This window comes from Brachyistius frenatus, unplaced genomic scaffold (genome assembly GCF_029030835.1).
Source record: "Brachyistius frenatus isolate BFR_SWC_R1_liver_20210118 unplaced genomic scaffold, ASM2903083v1 Contig_34, whole genome shotgun sequence".
Classification (NCBI taxonomy): Eukaryota; Metazoa; Chordata; class Actinopteri; family Embiotocidae; genus Brachyistius; species Brachyistius frenatus.
The window spans coordinates 2,419,384-2,438,985 of record NW_027210633.1 but is presented as its reverse complement, the minus strand read 5'-3'; the positions used below and the strand labels follow the sequence as shown (position 1 = coordinate 2,438,985).

The following is a 19,602-nucleotide window of genomic DNA, read 5'->3' as shown; positions in this document are numbered from 1 at the left end:
TCTCTCATGATGAACAACATTTTTGATGGCTGTTGTGATTTTTTTTAACCTTAAGTTAATCCACCCATAGCTTCTAAATATTTGCATGTTCATACATATTTAATGTTCAATGATCAGGTAGTTGGATTTAATATCAGTAAGCTGCAGTATAACAGCATGGAGAATTGTCTTTAAAGACCCTGAAAACACATTTCCTCAATCATCCTCTTACTTTGAGAACTGGCATTCTTTATGAACAAAATATTTTCAGACAGATTTTGAAGAGTTTTGCTCATTTCATTCGAGAGATTTCGAGAGTTTATCTGTCTCTGTCTGTGCTCTTCCTGCTCGTTTGAAGTGGGAGGAGCTAAGATGGAAAAGGGTGATGTCACTTACTTCTGCACACCAATCAGGATCCAGCTACATTTAAATCAAATCTGATGACAGATTGTTGGTTGTTTGGTCATATCTGATGAAGCCGTGCCCACACAATCCTGATGAAGTAGATTAGTGTTGAACTGGCATCACCCGCCAACCAAAGTCCAACCAATCATGACTCATTCCAAGCAAAAGGTTTAAATATTTATATGAGAATATATGGGAGTGCACCTGTTTCTTTATGAGAACGTAGCCTGTGACAATACACATTTGTTTCATCTATATTTTCATTGTATTCTTTGTTTTCTTACTGTGCAAAACTTTCTCAAAGTGTTCTTCTGGTTAACATTCCTTGGAGCATCCTATTTTTAAGAACATTTTGAACTAATTATGCTCAGTCACGGTAATAAAATCAGCCATAAAGAGGTAGGAACATGTCCCCGGTGTTGATGACACCTATAGTTAAACTAGCCAGCCACTATAGAAAACAAATAGTTTGTCTTTAACTTTTAAAAATGTATCTACCTGTCTCTTTACCTAATAAAATCCTTACAACCGAACCTGACACCGTCATAAAGGAACCCAACAATACAACACTTCCGACGTGAGTGACAGCTCGGAGGTAAAAACTCCCCTTTAATAAGAAGAAAAACCTCTCATGTCTTTCAACACAAACATCAACACCAACACAACAATTTACATGGTATGACACCAATGATTTATCAAATATTCTTAACTATCTAACAGATTTGAATTTGCCCTTTGCTGCATCTGTGTTCAGTGCACAGCACATTCTCAGGCACATTTAATAAACCAACAACAAACATTTGCATTACTTCCTGCTAATAACCAGCGCTGCATATTTGCACAATTTAAAATGTACATGGTAACAAAGACCCTCAAGCGCCCGTGATTCTAGTCAGCTGTCACGGTCATTGAAGACACCATAAATGTAATCTTTATGATTTTTTTTTTCTGTCATAATATAATCTGCTATACTTGGCTTTTGCCGTTATCTTAATATTTTCAGATTTCTGTACATATAAATATTCCAAAGCAAATGTTAACACTCCCCCTCTGCCCAATATTCAAACCATTTTCTCCTTCATGCTAATATAACTTCAGTTGAATGAAATTTCTGTCTCAAAAATGGGATCGTTTGCAACAGTCTCGGAGATCATCAAATTAATTTATGTACTGGAACATTATTTAAATTAAAATCTTAGAACACATTACCCCTCCTTACATGCAAATGAGAATCTGTGGTGCTCAAGCTTTCATCTCTTTCAGTTTCAGCTTTGATTTCTGCAGCCTGATGCACAAAAAAGCAATCAGAGAATATTGAAGAATATGAGTCTTGATGAGGCGTTTGGGTTCTCGGGTGAAGAAAGTGAGATTTGACACACTTCAACTGGAGAGGATAGTGTTAGAGATCATCTGCAAGCTCCTTTCCAGCAGCTTTTGTCACTGAGAGGTAACACCGATTTACATCAAGCTTTACAATAAAGGAGGTTGTCTTAGATTAGGCGCCCTCTACTGGTGGCCAACGTGCATTACAGAAACAATAAAAGGCCTCTGACTGGTGAAAGTCTTCATATTAAATACAAACACTGAATCTAAAGAATATATCTGTGTAATATTATGGACTATGGGCAGAAATATGTCTCACTAGAAACTAAATTTAAATCATATATATATGAATTTGAACTCAACCTGAATGAGTACATTAAAAAAAGGTTTTTAACGACACATATTTCTGCCCGTATGTTCTTTCTACTTTGATACGTAATCCATTTTACACCCCTAAATCACGTGTCCTCTGTACATCATGAAGGATGCTGCTACTCTCTTCACGTCTCAAAATATCTCTACAGTCCTGATCAAACCCTTCGTCTCCTCCACTCTGCTGTCTGAATGCAGGATTTTCATCAAATGCAGGCGACCTCTCATTTCCTTTTTATCCTTCTGTCAGAAATCAGATGCTGTTATCCAGACAAAATGAATATTTTCTGTATTCATGGAGGGAGCCTTCATAACCTGTTTCTCTAAGGCCTGATGAATTCTCTCTGCTTTTAAACTCAGTGTGCCTGTTTTACTCTTCGGTCTCATCCTCAATCTGTGGATTTGTTCTTGTCTCTTAAATCTGTAATTTATATTCTTCTGCCTCCACCCACCTTCCTGGTCAAATGTGGTTTTTTGCTCGAGCCTGAATGCTTTTTGTCCAAAAAAGAAATCATTAAACAGACTTTCCAGTCAAACAATACTGCTTTGTCTTGAAGTCTGTGCGGACTGAGGAAGCAGCAAAACAAATGTGGGCAGAGCAACTTCCTTTGCTGATCAGGCCAAAAATGTTTGGGGAGAAGAACTGGCAGCGATTTGGAAATGCCACCAGGTGGAGAGCGTTTGTTCCAAATGAGGACACATGCTGGGTAATGAGAAATGTGAAAAACACCATGTCAGGCCTTTAATTGTTGAATTGTCGGCATTCATCAGAAACAGCCCCCTGCAGGTACATTATGATCCACTTGTGCAATGAGGCGGTAAAATCATTAAGTGCCACTCTGAGTGCTTCAGAGAAAACTTGTTGACCAATAATTGCATTCAGTTTTCGATGGAGGACGCTGGAGCTTTAATGTTTGAGCTTATACAAACATAAGGCAGCTGCTGCCAGCCTCCAGCAGTGGACTCATGTGGAGCTTATTTACAATGGACACCTTCACCGCCTGCAGAAGACATCATATCGGTGTCTTTATAGCAGCTGCTTCTCTCACACCAAGAGATTCAGCCTCCTTACTGGATGATATACAGTATGTTGTGCTGGGACTTTATGATAAGTTCAGCACTACGATGCAGAAGAATCTGGAGCCGATGGTTCTCTGGACCAATCCTGTGTCACACTAACATCTGTAATACCCCCATCAGTCCACTAGAGGACGCCGTGTCAGTCTCACCTTTTGCTTCACCTTGGCGTGAAAAGTGCGATGCCATAAGGTGTGGCACAAAAAGCCACGTGATTAGGACACGTGGTGCTCCTGGAGCGCTTTGGAAAGAAGCTCCGCAAAGTGAAGTAATCAAATGTTCACTGTTCTCTTCATCTGGTTAAAATTCATTCACATTTCGGAAGTGTTTGAAAATCCAATAACCCCTAAAGTGTATGTCAAGAGCCAATAAAAACCAATGGCATAGAAAGCTTTGTCATATTGACATTTAAGCTGTACTGATTGATTAATGACTTCAACATGAAGCCTCGTTTTGATCCGCTACCGTTTTCCCTGTTAAAGTTACTGCATTATATGTTAGTATAAATGCGACACTTCCTGTATCTGTTTCAAATTTTAAAAAAAAGCCCTGTTTCAGTGGACAGGAAGCCTTCATTTCCTAACAAGGGCTTTATTGTGAAACATTTGTCGGTACTAATCCAGAATAACCCTTTAAGATGTCATGGTTATACCAGAGATCTCAGGGCAGCAACATGATACTGACTCCTGCACATCTCAGCAGCAGAACTCTTTAAGCAGAGTTGGACCATACTGCCGGAGAAGACTTTGTCTCCGTCACCTCCAACCAGTAATTCTCCTTCGACCCCTCTAATCAAAAAAGACGTTTGTGTGCCGATCTGATTTTCACCATTCTGACTAAAGTCTTGAGACTGTTGTGGTCAAAATAACATTTTATTCATCTGATTCCCCCAAAAAATGTGAAGTATTTATAAAGTGCTGATTTTTGGAGTATCAAGCAGTTCTCGTCTTGGACTTGAGATTCTGCCTGAAAGAAATTTAAAGCAGAAAGACTGAAGCAGTGAAGGTTCAGCCTTTGGATGACCCATAAAAACACGAAACCTCTTCAAGTATGTGGCAGGAAGACGAGATGCAGAGCAAGGTCTAAATGAAAGCACATTATTGACATCAATACCCGCTGGACGGATGTGTAGACTCCTCAATGGACAGGAGAAAAAAAAAAAGAGAGAAATAGAGAAAAGAAATTTTCAATGAAAACAGAATTAAAAAAAGAAACTATGTGACTTTGCTATTTTTCTGAATGGCTTCTACTTTTCCTGCTGGAAGAATTTGATTCAGAAGAAATGTGTTAACTTGTAATATTTTCAGAAATAGTAATGCGTGCTTATTAAAAACACAAATGTACATTAGCAAAAGATTAATACAGCTTTTATATTTAAGGTTTACTTTTTAATTCACTATTTCCACTACATATTAACTTCCTGCAAGAAACAGCGATCAAAGAGAATCAGAAGAAAAATAAGCAGACAGACTGAAATAAATTACTTTTACCTTCAAATTTTGAAGCTAAGATTTACAAAAAAGAAAAAAAAAAACCAATCTGATGTTCTTTAAAAATCAAGATTTGACTCTAATACTTTATTCAGCTCTGATACTAAAAGCACAGTGAAAAAGCTAAAGGTTGCTCCCTCAACATGTTATGAGCACGTGTGACAACTGATTGAACATGTTAGTAAATCTAGTCTTATTATTTGTGGAATATCATGACACATTAAAACGTCTGTGGAGGCTTCGGGATCATCTCATTGTAAAATTTCACTGAACGATTTTTGAACGTTTTAAAATCCACAGCTACTTTCAAGTTACAGTACACGACCGTTGAGTCACATATAAAAAGAGACGGACAGAACACTGACACATATCGACACGCGACGGACGAAGCCGCCCAACGCTTTGCCCGATTAGGACTCCTCTCTGACCGGAGTGCAGCCGGAGAAAAAACTGTTCTGAAAACTGGTCAGGATTCGTTTCTTCCTCTTGAGGAAGCTGACCGTTGTTCTGTCCTCATCATCGTCGCCGTCGCTCTCCTCTTCCTCCTCTTCCAAGATGGGCTCCCTGAACAAATTCAGCTCGGCGGTGGGGTGTCCCATGTCTCCGATTTCTTTTAGCACCTAGATGGTTACAAGCGAATAACAGTATTGTCATCTCTGGATTACATCCTTTAAAATGTTACATGTCACGCAAAATACGGCATGAAAAACTACATTTACGCAGTTTTTACGATCACCGTCAGCCGCTTGTTAGAAATGTAGATTTGTAGTGTTTTTCTTAAAGAACAGGAGCAATAAAGTACCGAGTCATGTCCTCTATGTATTCCAGTCTTCTCTTGTGCTGCTCAGTCCTATCAAGGAGCCAGCTTACCTTCTTAGTGGGCGTGCAGGACGGCGGCTTGAAGAAGGTGATGTTGTCGGGGCTGGCGGTCGCGGCTTCCTGAAGAGACACGGAGACTCGAGGTGCGTTTTCTGCGTGACTCGCATCCTGAAACGAGAACGATGTTTGTTGTTCCGTGTTTTCATGAAAGGAATTCAAGTGTTTAACAAAGCACATCAAAATGTTCCTGTCAGTGAGAATCTGACTGGACAGAAACATGTCTGAGGGACATATTTGGTGGTTTTAGGATCCTCCCTCAAGAAAATCAGTTATTTTTAAATTAAAATTATGCAACTTTGCATTATTTTTGACCATTATTATTATTATTATTATTTCTACCATATCTGTGTCGAGCAGGGGAAGATAATTAATAAAAACTCAAAAAGCTTGAGGTCAAAACTTGCTACAGAAAACCACATGGGAACAACTACAACCATTAAATATGAGAAATGAACTTAAATCAGTATCGATGCCCTCAATAAAGATTTTACAGTATTTCAGCCTGAGTGCTGCATCTTAACCTCATAATGGTCAAGAAAAACCCGCCACGAATCCACATTACATGATGTCATTACATCTTACTGGTTGGGGTATTAAATGTGGTAATGTGCTTGTTTATCAAAAGGAACATTTGATTGTGATGAGCTCACGCTGCATGAGGTCATTAGTATCTTAACATTTCAAGTTCAGTGGAGCGCTCCAAACACAAACCCAGACAATCCCACTGATGAAAAGTCTGGTTTATAAACACAGAGAAGTGATATGGAAATTTTGTTTGCATGAAATGGTAATTAATTTAGATTTTCCAATTAAATACTTTCAAAATATCCCCTCTCAAAAAGCTAAGAAACACTGGCGTGAGAAAGAGTGTTAAATGTGTCCACATCAACGAGCCATTTTCATGTGTTCCAGTCGGCGGGAGATCTCTGATGATCAGCTGTTTACGACGAAAGGTTTCTTTTTCTGACACGACATACCAACAAGTTGTTGTTAACTGACCTCAGCAGGCTCCTCTCTGTCCATGTTTCGACACTTCTCGTGATCACACTGGCAGTTCTCTCCGCATGTCGTCTTTCCTTTGCGGCACCGGCACTGCCTGTTGCTGCAGCGTCCTTTACACGCACACTACAGAAAGACAAACGGCTTCGCATCATAAGGAACCAAACTCTCATTTACAGCTCAGCACCTTTGGAGATACATGGAACCAGCTGAGATTTAGTTTGACACTATTTTCTAGTGCATTTTCTGAACAATGTGACATTTTTAGTGAAATGAGATCTGAGCGTCTTTATCTATCAGCAGGCTGATTAAATATCCTGGATCTGATTCTTTCTCCCTCTTTGAGATCTGTCTGAGATCCCCGAGGACCGTCAGGGTCTGCACACAAATGATCAGACTGAAATTGACCCAGATCTTCATCCCAGTCTTACCCCGGTTGTTTTGGGTTTCTTTGAGTTTCTGCGTCCCTTCTCGGGTTTCTCGGGTCGCCACTCGTCGCCTTCCTCCTCGTCCTCATCCTCACTGGGTGACATCAGCTCCTCCATGCTGATGGTCATGTTCAGCGGAACTTTAGCTGTGGTGAAGCGCTTCGATTTCGGCTTTTGATCAAACAAAACGCAAGAAAGGGACAATGAACAAAATCAGACTTTAAAAAAAACAAAACAACAACACTGCAACTCTGACATTAAAAACGGAAGCAAACTTACTTTTGGAGGAACATACTCAAATGAGTCTTCTGGGCTCTTTTCCTGCTTAATGGTCGGCAGAAGGAGTTTCCTCCCACTCGGCCGGTGGAGCAGTGAGAATTTCTAAAGAAGGAAATAGCCGACATGTTTGGGTTTGGGCCAATCACAACGCTTCAGTAAAGAGAAACGCAGCACTTTATTTAAAACGTTACTTTAAACTGCGCTCATCATCAGATGCGTGCTATTCATCATAGTGGTCAACTTAACAGTCAAAGACAATAAAAGCAGATGGAAAACCATCTTCACAGTTACCTGTCTGTACTGATCATTCTGCTCCACCAGTTTCTGGTTCTGCTCACTCAGTTCTCTGAGCTTTTCAAGCTCTTCCTCCTGTAACGATGTCACAAACACATTTCGGAGTGATTTCTCCCAAAAAAAAAGTGGACTCGCAGGTTGATCAACATCAAACTCACAGCTCTGAAACCAGAGAAGACAAACCTGAACTTTGAGGCGCTGGAGAAGCTCCTTCTCCTTTGAACTCTCCTCATCTTCCTGCTGCGTTTCATTTGACCCTCCACATATGGGTTTGTTCTGCAGCTGGTTAAGGAGGTAAAAGACCTGCAGAAAGAATAGAAAACAAAGGTAAATATAGGGAACAATACTGATTACACTATATATATATATATATATATAGTATACAGGTGTAGCACCTTCTCTTGATGCCTCTGCTCGAGCTCCACCAGCTGCTCTTGGTGCTCCATGTCCATGGTTGACATCACGGTCCTCTCGTCAGCCAGCATCTTCCTATAATCCTGTGCAGTTCCTCTCTCCTGTTTCATTTCACTCTCCAGCTTGGCGCCGGCTGTTTTAGCAGACAACAGCTAGAGAAAGAGAATATTTGATTGGTTTTTGACGGGTATTGAAAATGCAAACAAACGCTACCAAACATCGTAACCTCAATCAGTTCATGGTAGACATGGATTGTATAATAGCGTACGAGTATCTGCTCACCTCAGACATCAGGACCCGGATGGCACACTTGGCATCGACTATGCTCGTGATGCCGTCTATGCGTTGTTTCAAACGTCCCTCGCCGTCTGCGACCAGAAGCTTCTGCTGGAGGTCAGCTATCTGGGCATTCCTGTAAAGATACAAATCTCTCTGCAGGTCTTCAAACTTTTACAATGCGGCAAAAAGGTACAAAACAAGCTCAGACCTTTCTGTAGTACTTATTTTTGTCAAATAAAGAAGTCTCTAAGTACACTGTTAAGTGTCTCTAGTCGGTAGTGACACATCTGGCAGAGCAGATGTTAAAGTCTTTAAATGAAACTAACTTTTGCTGAATAGAATAGCTTAAATGAGGCGGAACAATAGCACAGGCAAAACAAAGTCATAAAGTCAGTTAACCCTTTCGACAACCTTTAGCCATCACACACTCTTCATTACAAACTGTCACTTGGAAAGAGACGGAAAGGAAATCCCACCTTCAGGTCGATACGAGTACAATTAATGACGCTCAAATACAAAAATACAAAGCTGGTTTGTTTGACTGACCTGAGGCCCATTTCCGTCTCCAGGTTCTCCACCTGTTTGGTCAGAGGTGTCTCCAGCGCTCCCTGGGTCTCCAGCTCAGAGATGATCAGCGTCCGGCGCTAAATGAAGCGAGGGATTTAACACGTTTAATCTGCTCGTGCAGCGGATGTCTCACGTTTTGTGCATCTCCTCATGAGTGTGTGTGCTTTGCAGCGCAGCTTTCTCGGCTCACCCTGATTTTGGCACGAGGTCTCTCTCCAGCTTCTATCTGCTGTTTGAGGTGGTTGATCTCCTGGGCCAAGGCCTTCCTGTCCTCCAGCAGATCATTGAGGTGGCGCCGTGCCTCCTCTGTGCTCACCAGCACCTCCACTTCGTTGAGAAGCCACGTCTGATGACAGAAACGCAAGATTACAACGGCCAACTAAACTATAATGACTTTGCCAGCGGTCATGTTCTGAAAGTGTTAATTGTCTGAAAAACACTCTCGAGCTGGATAAAAGAGATGAAATACGAGCCACTGTAACGACCGAGAAGCCCTGGAAGCAGGTTTTACTACCTTGACTCTTGTAGCAGCTCCCTCGATGCCTTTGTTCTGGGAATCTTTACGCTTCTCTGCCACCTCGCTTCTCTTCTGCAGGGCGTCTTTCAGCCTCCTGTTTGCAGCCGCAGCCTGTAGCAAAGAAAAACAGACACGTCTATCCTGTTAAAAGACACCCTGGTAGGTTTCATGAATGTTCTAAGAAAAAATTAAAAAAATTAAAATAAAAAAAAACACACCACAACAATAATACCACCTCACCTCTTCAGTTTTACGACGTAGGACGTTGGCCTGTTTCTGGAAGTCTCTCTCCAGTTTAAGCAGCTCATACTGGCGTTTACGATCCTATAAAACAGGAAAAATAAAGTGCGGCCTTCAAGAAGCAGCCGTGTGTGACTGGTTCGATCCCTGCAGTGTCTCAAGAACTTTATAATCTCCACTTACCTTCTCCTTCAGCTGCAGCACCTCCCTGTCCTTCTTGTTCTTCCACTGTCTGAATTTCTCGGAGTCATCTCTCATCTGCCTCATCAGCTGCGTACGCTGGTTCTTCATAGCCTATCAGAACACAGTGTTACTTGGATATGCCGTCTGTGGCTTCCACATATGGTGTTAAATATTAGTAATGCGGCATTGATTTCCGAGTTGTGATGTTCTGTTACAATAATAATAATGTTCTGTCTAATTACCCCATGACGTACAGCTCATGAGATGGCATAGCACAAAATCCATTTTTCATATTGTAAAAAAAACAATACTACATAATTAATGCCCGTGTCACTATTCAAGAAGCTCAAAATTGGGAAAAGAAATCCTTACTTGTATCTCCTGCATGAGCTTGCTAACTTTCTGTACAGATGACTCTTTGAGTTTCAGCAGTTTGGACTGCTCCAGAAGCTTCTTCTTCATGTCTACCAGCTGACCCTCGAGCTCCTGCAGCCTCTTCCTCCGCTGCTCGCTGAGCCTAGACGAACGGCCGATGATCACGTGTAAATATTTCACATATCTTGGTATGAATTACCGCAAGCACAACCAAACCGCAGCCAAAAAAAAAAGAGAAAAGTGTTCATACTTAGCAAAGTTGGAGTCTTTTTTTGCCGACTGAAGCGCCAAAACGAGTTCCTCTTTCTCCTTCTGCAGTGAATCCACTGACGACTGCAGGCTATGAAAATTTTTCTGGAGGACAACATGTCAAGATTAAAATCAGTCTATTGTTTCACGGCGTTAAGAAAATATGGCTAACAATTCTTGCCATTACACAAAGAGTCCAGTGGGTGGTACAGCTTCACAAATAATACATGATTTTAGAAGTAATAAGAGATTTCCCAAGTAACGATACAAAGTTTCATGACTATAATAATTTGGTGTCACTCATTTAATACAAAGTTTCCTCAAGTTCTTCTAATAGCTGGAATATAATTGACTTCAAAGTGTTTGTGTGGGTCAAAGAGACAAAGTCCTGTCACCTGGTGCTCCGACTGCATCGGCTCCAGCTGGCTGTCATTCTGACACATTTTCCGCACAAACGCTTCCTTCAAACTCAAAACTTTGTTGAGCTCGATCAGTTCCTTGGAGAGCTGGGCTTGCCGCAGTGCATGATGGGTTGTGAACACCTCCGGGGAGTCCTTTGGTGCATTGACGTCCTGTTAGACAAGTGTTAAAGGTGGGACACATCATTTACATTTGGTTTGGAAACAAACTACGAGACGAAGAGAGAAAAATACTCAATTGCCTCGTCAAATTCAAAAAAAGCTCTACAAAGTGTGCCTGTTCATTAAGAGAGCAAACACGACAACGCACCGATGAAGACTCATCTGCCGAGTTCTTGCTGCCGTTCCCAGACAGGTCAGGTGCATCCTCTCCTGCAGCCATGGCATCAATGGAGGCGGCGATGCCTGCGCTCTCATCCTTAGAAAGCAAACAAACAGGAAACCGTGAAATTCAATGTTTTTAACAGTCGGATTAACGGCGTTGAATTTGAGCAGTCGCAATGTAAGCTGATAAAATATTTTCAGCAAATTGCATTTGGTGTCACAGTTGGATAATCTATTTTATATTTTTAATTCAGGCCATTTTGCCTATAGAAAGTCAAATATAATATCCAAATCAAAATTCATCATTTTACATCCTGCTTTCCTTCTGTTGGATTACAGTGGAAGCCGACTCGTGTACCTTGAGCTCCAAGATGATTTCTTGCAGGTTCTTCATCACCTCCACGTTCTCCTTCATCTTCTGGTCCTCCAGCGTCTCCAACACTGTCTCAAGATCAACTGTACATCTGAAAAAAAGAAATGGAATTATTGCTTTGCAGTTGTACATCAAGTTGCAATTTACATCAATATCTGTCAATAGCAGATGTAATGAAGATTTTGAAGGAATCCTTATACGTGTTCACATGCTCGGTCAATAACGCTGATTGACAGCAGACAGTGATTCAAATATGGATGTTGCTGCCAAGAATCGTAGATGGTTCACACATTTTCAACCCAACAGCACACAGGATCTTTACAAGTGTCACCAATTCACTTTCTGACCAAAAGGGAAATGTCTCCTTCTGTTCTGGACAGATAAATGTTTAGAGAAAATGATGACGTCAGCGTTTTCTTATTAGACAAAACTTAGTGCATGAATTTTGGAGTTGCAAATGTAGGTCACAGCGACCTTTGACCCCCATATTCAAATCAGTTCATCCTTGAGACCAAGTGGACGTTTGTGGCCAGTTTGAGTAAATTCCTTCAAAGTGTTCTTGAGGTATCTCCCAAAAACATAATGCGTACTATGGCTGCGGCTTTCTCTGGTGCGCAGGAACAAAACAAAAACAAACAAAGCGTGTGACTCAAAACATGAATTGTGGTCAGGTTCAACAAGAAACCGCTGAAATCCTGAACAAAACTGACTGAAGCCATTGAAAAGTGAACACAACCTTTAACTGAAATAGCGAACGGGCGTTTTCAGAATCCCCCTGAAGCTTCGTGAGACCCGTCGTAAAGCTTCACTTACGCTGCATGGTGCTGCAGTTGTTCCAGTTTGCTTTGTAGTTTCTCATTTGCTTGTTCTGTCTATAAAACAAAAGCAAACACAGCGTGATTAACATGATGGATGACAGTGTAACAGAACAGATACATTAAAACAAAACAAATCTTTTTTTTAAAATTATTATTATTATTTTTTAACATTAATATCAATTGTTTTGTGTTTTTCCAACTCGCGCACAAAAGAGCTGATTTTCCCCGGCATAGCTAGTTAGTTTTCCAATCAGCTTTCGTCAGTGACTTTGCAGAGCGGTTGAGTAAAGGCTGCTTCGGTCCGGCTCACCATAATGATCTTCTCGAACATGAAGGCCGTCTGTCCAGCTGCTTCACTCAGCTCTCTGCTCAGCTTATTGTTCTCGTCCTGCAGAGCGCGGTTCCTTTCCAGCAGCTTAGTCACATTGTCCGCTGACTCTGGCCTGTAACCAGGAGACCGAGGGACCGTTACGGCCTTTTGTAATGGGAAACATTTACCCTGGTTTACTCTGAAATGTCATGTCTTACCCAGAGAGGACCGGAGCTACTCCTCCACGTGCATGAAGCAGCATCACCTGCAGCTCTTGAACCTATACAAGTGTATAAATCAAAACAGTTGGACCATGTACGACACTTTAGACGGAGGGAAATATATTTGATAAATTGTAATCAGATCTCTCGCCAAAATGGGTGTAACACAAAAAGGAAATCCAACTAAATGAGTAACTGAACTGCAAACCTGCAGCACAACACCAACAGTGGCAGTTTAAGATCTGAGAATAAAGCCATATTATTGCACCTGTTGCTTCAGACGTTTCGTTTCGGCAACTCTGGGATCAACATTCACAATAGGTTTGTTTTTAATCTTGCGAGCTCTGTCAGCGTATCGCAGAGTGTTGATGGTTTCCTCCATGTTGGAGTCGGCAGGGCTGGTGCAAGCAATCATCAAAGTGTGGCTATTGCCTCCCAAAGAATCTGAGGACAGACACACAAAACACAACAACAAAGGTACAATTATTCTGCAGTCATTTACTCTGCTGCAACGCTACTGCTTTGAAGAATAGGAAGCGGTAATGCTGCTTTTAAAAACTAAAAACTAAGGCTACACACGAACAATATACAACCAACAGTGAACAATGTGATCCATGCAGTATCAAAATGTTTCCACGATGTAATAAAAGAACAGAAGTTTTCCATTTGATTTTAGTCTGACGGTCTTGAAAGAGAGAATGGTACGTAAGACTGACCTCATGGCCCCGAAGTAACTTGAACATCTAAATCAAAGCTTACCTTGTAGCAGGCGGGTGAGCTTTGAGTCTCTATAAGGGACAAAGGTGTTTTTCTTGCTTTCATCCCCCAAAGCACTGATCACATTACCCAAAGACAAAAGGCCGCGATTGATGCTGATGCCTGCAGATAAAAATGAACAGCATCACAATAAAAGTGCTGTTATCAAAGAGGCAATTTCCGTATTAAGAAACAGAGTATACACAACGTAGATACCAGCACTTGTAATCACACATGTAGAATCACACATTAACGGCTAACATTGACTGTGGAAACCGCAGGAAAAACTGATTTTGGTTACCTTCCTTCAAACGATCTCCTTCCGCTTTGGTTTTCTTTTGTCTCTCTGAACCCGCCAGATCGACAAGGTGCAGCTTTGAAACAACCGAGTCCACTCTGCAACAGAAGATTGCACAAATAAATAACTTGCCAGCGGGACTTTTTGTTGCTTTAACACTAATGTGGACCAGCAGATACACAGCAGCCCAATTTCAGGAGCAATATCATATGGTATCATTACAGAAGCAGCATTTCCATTTCATTCTCATGATCTAATATTACCCTGGACAGATGAGAAACTGCTTCTTTTTCTGCACTATTTAGTACTTATTCCATCAGTTTGCAGTTTCTCAGAAAACCTCCAACATCTCCTCTGGGCAAGCGCTGAGCATGAGGACAAACAACTTATTGTAAACAGGTTCAGGAAATTCAAATGTGATAATATAACAACATCCCAAGGCAAAAACGGTTTCCACAGCATGAAGTTATAATGTTTAAAACAAGACAGCAGCCAACACCCTGAACAGGTACACACACACACACACACACACACACACACACACACACACACACACACACACACACACACACACACACACACACACACACACACACACACACACACACACACACACATATACACCCACACACGATGATGCAATGTTTTTTTTTTTTACAATCATCGTATAGGCAGCAGTCAACATGTATTCCATCCATGTGCAGGTCATTGAGTGTCACACATTTGTTATAACGGAGATAACCAGCAAACTAACTTGTCTTTCCCTCTGCGCTGCTCCAGTGTGATGGTGAAGATAGCATGGGACCGTGAAGAAGCAGCGTTCATCGCTGTGGAGCCAACAGTGCGAGCGGAGTTTCCGAGCTCCAGACATCCAACCATCTCAGTGGCCGACGACACCCGCCTCTCAGTTAACCCGACAATCTGGAAAGAAGTGATATTTTCAATAAAAACACAAGCAGACACCAAGTTAGAGAATTAGACATGGATGTAGTTTATTGAGCTTTGTTCGTCTATTTGAAATAAACCTCATTGTGGGTTTTCACTCTTAACGTGTCAGTCACTCACCTTTATACCATCTTTAGGGTCCTCCCGGATGCTGATAGACGGTTTATCTTTAGATGAACACAGCAAGTCCAGTATATCTTCATTATAGATCTACAATCAAGACAAAAAACATTAACTCACTTAATTTCAAGGGGCTATTGTTGCCATGAAATGACAATTGCTAAATGTCAGGGACCAAAATTAATTTCTCTATTATATACCAAAATAAGTTATTTACAGTGTAAACAACATATGTTCACCAACCTCTAGGTAGGATACTGACAGACAGAAATCACAGTCAGAGCTCTTCTCCCTTTCCTCAAAAATCCTCCTGATAACTCGGGGAATAACTCCGACTGACGGGTCATCCTCTTGAGCTGATGTGTACGTTCCTCCCATGGAGAAGGTCTTTCCTGAGCCCGTCTGTCCGTATGCAAGAACTGTAGCATGGTAGCCTACCAAAACAAAACAACATTTTTAGCAGTGGTGCAAAAATGGTTCAGAAGGAAAATAAAAATTAACATCATAGCTAAATCAATTATGTTTTATTGATGTATTGTAGGGTAATTCTTCTTTTTGTTGCAGTTAATGATTTAGTCCCTACTGAAGCAGCTTATGTTGCCGATCTTACACAGTCACCTCCCAGAAAGGGAGTAAAACCAGAAAGACATTACAATGAATAATCAGGCGAAAAGATAAAGCTACCTTTGAAGAGCCCACGCAGTAAGGGGGACACGCACGTATTGAAGACTTCTTCTTGTTCAGCAGTGGCATCAAATACATAATCATAAGTGAATGCCTTCTCTGTGCCAACAATCACCTAAGAACAAACAACAAAAGTACATTATTTAAAAAAAAAAAAATACCGAGCAGTTTAAGTGCATAATGAAAAACACATTATATCCAATTTGACGTAATTCCCATTTGTACAAGACAGGACTCTGAACCATAAATGATTGTTGAGCACAGACCTGCTGCTCCCCAGGCACAAAAGTGAGACAGCACTGACATCCCTCGTTGATTTCTTTTTGTACCAACGGACGACAACGCAGGGCAACCCGCACTGGGATCACCTTCACATCCTCATTTGTCATGATGCAAAATTCCAGTGAAAAACTGTAAATAAAAGAAGAGTTTAACATATACAGGCAGTAGGAGGCCATTGATGGTGTGATATTACATATTTAGAATAGACAGAAGGAGTCATTACAGTCGTTTTCAATTAAAGGCATGATGACTACAACTAAACAGTGTGGACAGTGAACACAATGCCATTCGGTCCAGCGGTGATTCCCATTATTGTTCTTTACCGCAGATTAAATAATGAAACATATTATGAACTGCATTAACGGTGGAAGATAATTTAGAAATATCAAACGCAAATTTAGTTAATAAGAATGTTAAACAATGACATGGATGAATTGAATAATACTGAATTTCGAGAGCTTAGTTCTCCTGTGATCGAAAGCTTGAGCATAATGTACATTAGTCTGACCGATGTGCATCAACTGAACATCAATAAAGTGTCGCACCAAAAGACAAAAAAAAAAGAAGAAGAATGTAAAACAGACACAGTCTCTTGTGTTTGTAAAATAAAACTGGAGCTTTAAATACTTCATCCATTGAAGGGACGCCTGGATTAAAACACTAAACTGGAAGATCTGGTCTGAAACGAGCCTCAACGTGGAGGACCACTAGTGTCTCTACACTGTCTTCACATTAAACAACGTCAGACTGTTGGTTTTATTTATACTTTGTTGTCTGTCACTGAACAGTTGTTGAGGTGTTACAGCAGGAAGATCTTTTTCGTGGTGAGTCAGTTTGTCTTCATGTCCAACCAGGTGTTGTCACAGTGTCCAAAGACGGACTCCCTCAGAGCAGCTCCGTGGTTTGTCTCGAGGTGACATCAGTCCACTTTCCGTTCAGACCGAGCTGTGTAATAAAACGCCATCGCCATGGTGGATATTTATTATTTTACACCGGATTATCCGTTTAATCTTAACGTCCTCTACTACGTGTCTCCCGGGATACAGAAAGCGGCTGGTTATACCTTCATTTCAGCAAAGACGGACTACAAAACAAGTCGCCATCTTTAGGGTTTAGAAGTGTCTTTTTTTTGTTTTGTTTTGTTTGTTTTTTAATGTGATCAACGTTACCTTTCCTCGTTTCCTCCAGTGCCAACGTTCAAATATCACGAAACGGCATATAGCGGCTCTGGTTGGTAGTCGACAGCACTAACATCGGACGCACTGAATTAAACGTCTGCCTTCGACTATAACTGGTGACTCCGGCCACCTTCAGTCCCCTCGTCCCTCGGTGGTGTGGTGGAGCTCAGATGTTGTGACTGCCCGCCACTTTCAAACACTCGGCTCCGCCTCCTCTTTCTTCTTCTACTCCGAGTTTAATGGCAGATTAAACGCAAGACGGGCAGCGCTACTGACCTCTACAGGAGAAAAGGAAAAACACAATATTGGTCGAATACCATTTTTTTTTTTTTTCCCCCCTGTTAATGAATTTAACACAATCCTGGATGTATCTGAAGGATTCTTCAGTAAAATTCATTAAAGCTTTAAGGCTCAAAAACTCTTTGGGGGGTTTTTCAGTTTCAAAAACACCAAAATTACAAAACAACCAAACCAATTGTGTGAGGTAGAGTGAAGAGAGCACGAGAGCCCAGGCAACAACATGTGACTCAGTAACTGTGTACCAGACCTACAAAGATTTTTTTTTTTTTTTTTTTTTTTTTACAAAATAAAGGAGGAAGATTGAGCAAAAGGGAAGCTGAGTGGGTGACATGACATCCCTCTTGATGAGTTGAGTTTTCAGCCCACAATGGAAAATGGAGAGTGACTCTTCTGTTCTGGCTCAAAGAGAAAGGTCATTACACTGGGAGCCAGAGGGGAAAACAGCTGAGTCCAGATAAAGTGATGACAGAGTTTCTGCGGGGAAGAGAGAGCTATAGCGGCAGATGTCAGACCATGGACATGTGCTGCATTTGTGTGCTTCTAATAATCAGTATTAACATTTCCATTAATTGCTAAATTTTCCACAATTATGCAAAATTACCCTCCTGCAGTCAAATTCTGTTTCTACCAATGCATCAAAAGGATTTATTGAAGGTACAGGACAAATGAGCACACATACTGTTGTAATTGGGCCCTATGCAATACATGACCTTTAGCAACGTTGTTTACCCCGGGTACTGCAATTACACTGATAGAGCTTATCCTCTCTAACCAACTCAGATGTCTGGTGCAGCCTCCACCCGTCCTATGGCAGATACTGTTGACCCAGCATATAACCAATGAAGTCACGTTTTTACTGTGGGATTTGGCTGTAGGTATGACCTAAATCACGTTAACCATGGTAACAATCCTACCGATTCTTTGTCATCCACGAATTAGCAGCTTGAAACGTGTAACACTGACACTGAAAAGAAAAATAAAGAATGGAAAGACAATAATGTATAGATAGAGAGACTGGTGATTGTTTTGATATCTTGAAGGAGATCTAATTGAGATGTAAACATAAATTCATTAATATTGATCAAACTCCTGCTTATGTACGTAGAGCTGAAGCTTTACTGAACTTCCTGTTTATTTGAATCATTGTCAGTATCATCATGATGGCTGACTCTGTCTTCAGTCAGCTGTTGTCTCCGAAGCCAGCGAGTCCCGCCGCTGTGGGAAATTTCCACCACAAGGCCCAATAACAAACATGCCAGATTGTCCCTGCTCCCAATAATAGAATAGACAGAGACTGATTGGAACAAACCAGTCTAATTCTCTCCATCCACTACATGATTATTACAGATGTCAGGTTTTGGTTTTGGTTTTTTTCAAATGGAAAATTACAATACCAGTAATAAATGCTCTCAGCTCACTTAAAGTCATCTTGACCTTGACAACAGTGCACACACTTATACCGTAGCTGGAAGAGGAGGAAATCCAGCCTGCTTCCCCCTTTTCCTGTTGTAGCTTCAAAAGATAATCTGGATGTGGTGAATTGCATTGCGGTGACATCACTCATGCCTAAAAATCCAATGGCTGCACGAATGGGATTTTGGAGAGAATACACTGCGCTCAGCTGCACTAAGCCATGTGGCCAAACCAGATGCATGCTCCACTAAGCTGAATGTGCTATATAGGAGTTTGCTGTTAACTGTGGTAGATTCAACATACGATCAATAATAGATTATGTTTCTAAGTCGAATGAAATGCAAGCCTCTGTTTGTTATACAATCAATAACATGAATATTTTATAAAAACTACTTCAGTCTACCAAAACATCATTTTGCCAGTGACGTAATGTGCGCAAGGTGCACAGATGAGGACGGCCATGACCACAGTGTAGGTGCATTTACATGAACATTGTAGGCAGTAAAATGGGAGAAAATGCTGTGCGATGATTTCTCAAGCGTTTTACTTTCATTTGCTTAGAAATCTTATGATGATCGCTTGTCTCATCAACAATACAAAAGCTATGAAAAAGCAAAATACATCAGCCAATTCATTGCCATATCAGTAAGAGTGACACATTTCCTGGTTAATTTCCACACGCAAAAAAAAAGACAGAAAACAAGTCATTCATGAATAAAAATGGTGGATTAAGAGGACACTGTCGGCACAAAGGACTCTGTTACCAGGCAAATGCTCAGTCACCAGAGCCAACAATAATTAGTGGTACATTT

At 41.0% G+C, this 19,602-nt stretch overlaps 1 protein-coding gene across 1 annotated transcript; it reads right to left on the bottom strand.

The window, feature by feature from the left end:
- Nucleotides 1-4,546: 4,546 nt before the first annotated feature.
- kif4 (kinesin family member 4) lies at nucleotides 4,547-17,247 on the bottom strand. The gene is made up of 31 exons (XM_069700464.1): nucleotides 17,069-17,247; nucleotides 15,884-16,028; nucleotides 15,618-15,732; nucleotides 15,177-15,367; nucleotides 14,934-15,023; nucleotides 14,623-14,789; nucleotides 13,872-13,966; nucleotides 13,574-13,693; nucleotides 13,083-13,258; nucleotides 12,812-12,873; nucleotides 12,594-12,726; nucleotides 12,279-12,337; nucleotides 11,451-11,556; nucleotides 11,079-11,186; nucleotides 10,745-10,921; nucleotides 10,351-10,454; nucleotides 10,098-10,242; nucleotides 9,726-9,836; nucleotides 9,543-9,626; nucleotides 9,300-9,413; nucleotides 8,976-9,131; nucleotides 8,765-8,862; nucleotides 8,222-8,351; nucleotides 7,921-8,091; nucleotides 7,709-7,828; nucleotides 7,523-7,600; nucleotides 7,232-7,333; nucleotides 6,956-7,123; nucleotides 6,525-6,650; nucleotides 5,517-5,633; nucleotides 4,547-5,266 (listed from the first exon to the last, which is right to left on the bottom strand). The coding sequence occupies exons 2-31, from the start codon at nucleotides 16,004-16,006 to the stop codon at nucleotides 5,057-5,059; spliced, it is 3,756 nt and encodes a 1,251-aa protein (XP_069556565.1). The 5' UTR covers nucleotides 16,007-16,028; nucleotides 17,069-17,247; the 3' UTR covers nucleotides 4,547-5,056.
- Nucleotides 17,248-19,602: the final 2,355 nt, after the last annotated feature.